General features: G+C 47.2%; 1 protein-coding gene across 1 annotated transcript in view; it reads right to left on the bottom strand.

Annotated features, from left to right (window-relative positions):
- The window catches only part of LOC115472553, a 133,909-nt gene that overhangs the window by 105,212 nt on the left and 22,583 nt on the right, over positions 1–6,114 (bottom strand). The window contains exon 3 of the mRNA XM_030206850.1: positions 5,094–5,389. Coding sequence (XP_030062710.1) covers positions 5,094–5,389 — 296 coding nt within the window. The remainder of the gene's footprint in view (positions 1–5,093; positions 5,390–6,114) is intronic.

Genomic DNA, 6,114 nt, shown 5'->3' with positions numbered 1-6,114 from the left:
GCATACATGTTTTTTTTAGTGTGCACATGCACACTGAACTTTTTGTGATGCACTAAGTTTATGTATGCGTGTACATTCAAGTTCCTCCCAAGCCGCACCTCAGGAATGTTTCTTCTTACTGCAGGTAAACTTATGCATATAGGGGGAAATTCTGTAAGGAACCACCTAGGTTTAGGTGGCAGGAACATAAATGGTGGTATTTCAGTCATTTATGTGCATTAAGTTGCCACCTACATGCACAAATGACCTCTTATAGAACAGGGGCATAGCTAGGTGGGGCCACGGGGGCGCAGATTTAGCCCTGACACCCCTGACACCCCTGTTTACCCCCCCCCCCCCCCCCGCCGCCGTCAAGTGCCTTTGCTGGCAGGGGTCCCCAACCCACGCCAGCCGAAGTCCTCTTCAGCACCGGTCTCCGGCACGTTGCTGATCTGGATTCTGTTTCTGTGAGTCTTGACGTCCTGCATGTAGGAACGTGCAGGATGTCAGGGCTCACAGAAACAGAATCCAGATCAGCGAACGCGCTGGACTTGGAGACCGGTGCTGAAGGGGACTTTGGCTGGTGGGGGTTGGGGACCCCCGCCAGGAAAGGTACCTGGCGGTGGCAGGGGAGGTGTGCCGATACCGGGGGTGGGGGGGGCTAAAATATGCCCCCTCACCTCGGGCTCTGGACCCCCCCTCCTGCCGAAGTCTGGCTACGCCCCTATTATAGAACATGGACTATCAGCAAATTATGTGCCATGATTTGATGGTGGGTACTTTGTTGGTAGGCATGCATGTGGGCAGAGTTTGGCCGGCATGTGGGCAGAGTTTGGCCGGCACATGGGCAGAGTGCACAAGCAGGTGTGCAAATTATTCAATACTATAATTACGTGAGTTCCAGCTCACAACTAGGCACGGGCTGGTGTAAGTGCAATTTGGCCACTTGCACTAGAATTCTATAAAATAATGTCGGCACTTACTTTACTTTATAGAATAGGCTTGACATAGGTGCCATAACTAGTCTCTTTAGGTGGCACCTGTTACAGAATTGCCCTCACAGTACCACTGTGTACATAAGTTTATCTGCACAGTTCCACTGGTAAAACACTGGTTTACCTGCAGAAATAGATGACACAGACCTATTACAAATTCTGTCTACAATGTGGGTGATAACTGGCTACTCTGGCATACAGGGCAGAGGCAAAAATAGGAAGAGGTGAGTGGAGCACAGGGGACAGGGTTTTTCCAGTTATCAGACAGAGCTAAAACATCAGCTATACAGAATTGAGGGGCACATAACAAATGAGAGGAGCAGGGATAATACGATTAGACATAGAAATTCAGAGGAAGGGAGAAAGGAAATTTAAAACTGGGCTCAAAGGGATCACATGGGCAAAAGTGTTATAATACTTATCCAGGTGTCTATGGTAGAGCAGTGAGCTAAGGAGACCAACAACTTAATGTTGCACAGTCTTCCAGACAGACAGAATTCATGCCCAGTATGCAACCTCAGTAAATGCTTATCCCCTGGGACCAAACAGAACCCCTAGAACTCCTTTTCCTATTGCTGCATGAGAATGGCTTCACCTTCTCCTGCTTCCAGTTCTCTAATGTTTAACTGATGTCCTTGTTTGCCTTGGGCCTAGACCAGAGATGCTACGGCACTCACTCATTCTTCATAGGTGCTGCAATGAAAGCAGCATCTGTAGGCCCATCCCCAAAACAAATGATACATGAACAACTTCCAAGAAACGAGCCCAAACAAGGAATTGGGCTGGTTTCTTGGAATTTGTTCGCTTGCAGCCTTGTGTGTTGGAATTGGTGTTTTTGTGGAAGGCGTGGATCCCCTTGACTTGCCATTCCCAAAACAAATGATGCCAATATGCGTAGGGTAATCCCACTGCTATAAATTGTATGTCAAGCTTGAAACTCATTAGAGATGCTTTCTGTTCACCATGCTAATGTGTTCTTTATTTCCTTCACGTGTACCAAGGCTAAAGCTCTACATCTGATACTTGGTCAGTTTTTCATTGGCGAGACCTTTAGGTGAACACCCAGGTATGGTTAATAATGGCACATGCACATCTGTCATGGGATAGAACCAATAGAGGAATACATGGGATTAGCCAACAGCGTTAATCCTAGTGCGCACTCTTTGCAAGTAGTGTACCCTCTTACTACTACTACTACTTATCATTTCTATAGCGCTACAAGGCATACGCAGTGCTGTACACCACAGACAAAAACGACAGTCCCTGCTCAGAGCTTACAATCTAGATAAGACAGGTAACAGACAGAACAATTAAGGGTAAGGGACTAAAGAGGTGAGGATAAAAGGACAGGCAAGTAAGTTAGGAGTCAAAAGCAGTGGTAAAGAGGTGGGTTTTGAGTTTGGACTTGAAGACGGCCAAAGACGGGGCTAGACGTACAGGCTCAGGAAGTCTATTCCAGGCATGAGGTGCAGCAATATAAAAGGAACGGAGTCTTAAATTAGCAGTAGAGGAGAAGGGGACAGACAAGAGAGATTTATCTACAGAACAGAGTACTCGAGGGGGGGGCGTAGGGATAGACAATGACAATGCCCTGCATGGAACGACCTTTAGAAAATACTAGCTTAGCATGCATTTTCCCCCAGAATCTGTAAATGGCGAGTAAAGTTGCATGCACAAATCTGCATGTGTAGCTGATTTGGGCACACAACTTACTTGTTTAATAAGCTAATCAGCAATGATAATTGGTTGCCAACAAGCAATTATCAGGACTAATTGGCACTACTTAGAATTGGTAAGCATGTTCTATAAAGTAGTGCACATAAATTCTACTGCACGGATCTCAAAGGGAGTGTGGCAATGGAAAGAGCATGGGCAGGTCATGGGCATTCCTAAAATTTACGTGCAGTGTTATAGAATATGCCCAAATCATGCCTATTAGGTGTGGGAATTTACTCCAGGTTTTAGTTGGCATAAATGACTGCAACTAAATTTAGTCATAGGACAGGCACTACGCGTATTCTATAAACAGTGCTTAACTTTAGGCAAGGTTTATAGAGTAATGCTAAGCATGTTTTTCGGAACCATATATAGAATTTCCCAGTTTATGCCCAACAAAAGTTGGTGTAAAAGCTGGCGTCCAACCGATGGTAGTTAGGCGCACAAATACAGGTATTCTATAATATCACGCCTAAATTCTGGGAACGCCCCTGACCTGCCCATGCCGCTCGCATTGCCACATCCCTTTTGGAATTGTGTGCTATGAATTTAGGTGTGAAGGATAGATCCATGCGTAACTCCTAATTATCGCCAATTAAATGTTTTTTAACACAATTCTTAGCACGCAATTGGCTAATTAGTTTACACGTGGACCTGGGATCTAGGCCCAAATTTGCGTGCCTCACTTTGGGAGACCTATATAGAATCCAGAGGGATACAGGTAACAAAACGAAGCTGCCCATCTCTAGTATTTTACTAGACTACATATTTAAGTTTACAGTTCTTCCCTTCAGCATTCCTCTAATGCCCTCAAAGCAAGAATTTAGCTGACAGTTATGCATGACACTTGCTGTGGATATTTTTAGAAATATATACATGGTAAAATACAGCATGACCTTTTGAAAGCTGTGCATGCTATTGGCATATATGTATAAGCAGTGCCTCTTTTAAAATTGCTGCTTATTGGTGTAGGCTGATTTGCATGTGTAAACACATTTCCTACTTCTCACAGATGACAGCAGTACTTTTAACTAATGGTCATTAGCTATACGGAAAACACTGTCGCCTATTAGCTTAATCCATTAGTGCCCAATGTTCCCATATGTGGGAACAAATATGGGAACATTGGGCTTGGTGATGTGCCACGGTGGGGGGGGGGGGGGGAGGGTGGTGGGCGAAGGGGGGGACAAGGGGCTTTCTTTGGGTGCTGCGCCAGCTGGGGGAGGAAGGGGGGGTCTCACTGGACATGGGTGGCTGGAAGGAAGCAGGGGGAGGGGAGGGTCGCTGCACATGGGTGGCTGCAGGGGGGGCAGGGAACAGGGAGATAGGTATGGGGCTCCACACACCACATGGGTACCTGCAAGGGGGACAGGGGATACAGGACAGACACTGCAGGGTGGGCAGGGGGACAGAAGGGTTGGTGGTCATCAGGGGGGACAGGTGGGTCGATGGACATGGCTGGCCCCAGGAGAGGAACGGAAAAAGGAGAGGAGTGTCCTCAGACATGGGTGGCTGCACAAGAGAGGAGGGTCGCTGGACATGGGTAGCTGCAAGGGGGCAGGGGGACAGAAGGGTCGCTGGACATGGCTGGCTGCAGGGGGGACAGGGGAGAGAGGAGGGACGCTGCACATGTGTGCCTGCAGGGGGACAGGAGGGATGCTGAGGGGGGGGGGGGGCCTGAGACCACATGGGTGGCTGCAGGAGGAGCAGGGGAGACAGGAAGGACGCAGCAGGGGGAGAGGAGGGTTGATGGGCATGGGTGGCTGCAGGGGGATGCTGGACATGGGTGGCTGCAGGGGGAACACGGGGAGAGGAGGGTCGCTGCACATGCCTGGCTGCAAGGGGGCAGGGGAGAGGGAGGGGGTGAGGGGGTTCCTCACACCACACACGCAGTCACTCATTCTCTGTCTGCCACATACACTCTCACTCACACACTCACTGTCTTTGTCCGTCTCTCTCACACAGTGTCACACAGAAACACAAACACTGACTCTCACACACTCTCTCTCTCGCACAAACACATACATTCTGTCTCTCTCTCTCTCTCTCTCTCTCTCTCTCTCTCTCTCTCACATTCTCTCTCTGACACACATGCTCCATCTCTCACACACGCTCTTTCTGAAACATACACTCCAAGGAAAACCTTGCTAGCGCCCGTTTCATTTCTAACAGAAACGGGCCTTTTTTACTAGTATTTACATAAATTCAATGGGTTGTGCAGTTCAAAAATGTTTCATTTTTTAAAGTCATTACTTTAAGTTTAGTTTTCTTTGCCCAGTTATATTCCTCTGTGGTGTTTCCAAAGCATCCAAACACAGCCTGGAAAATCTGGGAAACCAGCAAGCTGTTTGATGAGTTTCCCCTAACTTTGCAGAAAATGAAAATGACAGAGAGCAAAAGAGTTTTACCTTGAGGCTTTTCGTTGGTGCTGATACAGGAGCTCATCTCCTCGGTGTTCCCCATCAGCCTGTACACAATGGTACAGCAGTACTTTTCCATGATGGAGAACGGTTTCAGGTGCAGAACGCTGGTAAGCATGAAGCGGCCATTTTCCATTTTGTTACTTATCATCTCTGCCCTCTTTGTCCAGTTTCTCTGATGGCCGTCAAACCAGTGAATCTGTCCTTCAACGCTTCCTCCTTGTGCCTCACAAAAAACCGCATTTTGATTCTGAGTCATGCTGATGTTACTGTATGGGACTGAAAGACATGAGTACATAAGTATTGCCATACTGGGACAGACCAAAGGTCCATCAAGCCCAGCACCCTGTTTCAAACAGTGGCCAATCCAGGTCACAAATACCTGGCAAGATCCCCAAAAAGTATAAAACATATAATGCTGCTTATTCCAGAAATAAGAAGTGGATTCTCCCCAAGTCCATTTTAATAATGGTCTATGGATTTTTCCTTTAGGAAGCCCTCCAAACCTTTTTTTAAACCCCGCTAAGCTAACTGCTTTTACCACATTCTCTGGCAATGAATTCCAGAGTTTAATTACACGTTGAGTGAAGAACAATTTTCTCTGATTCATTTAAAATTTACTACTTTGTAGCTTCATCGAATGCCCCCTAGTCCTAGTATTTTTGGAAAGAGTAAACAGACGCTTCACATCTATCCTCTTCACTCCACTCATTATTTTACAGTCCTCTATCATATCTCCCCTCAGCCGTCTTTTCTCCAAGCTGAACAGCCCTAGTCACTTTAGCTTTTCCTCATAGGGAAGTTGTCCCATCCCTATCATCATTTTTGCCCCTTTAGCCCCTGCACACACTTTGAGGGGCATAATCGAATGGCGCCGGCCAAAAAGATGGCCAGCCATCTATTTGGCCAGCGCCGCAAAGAGCAGTCCCGAACCATATTATCGAAAAAGATGGCCAGCCATCTTTCGTTTCGATAATAAGGTTGGGGCCGGCCAAATGTCAGAG

Source organism: Microcaecilia unicolor, chromosome 6, assembly GCF_901765095.1.
Source record: "Microcaecilia unicolor chromosome 6, aMicUni1.1, whole genome shotgun sequence".
Taxonomy (NCBI): domain Eukaryota; kingdom Metazoa; phylum Chordata; class Amphibia; order Gymnophiona; family Siphonopidae; genus Microcaecilia; species Microcaecilia unicolor.
The sequence above is the reverse complement of the archived record's forward strand: the minus strand, read 5'-3'. Positions and strand labels throughout refer to the sequence as shown.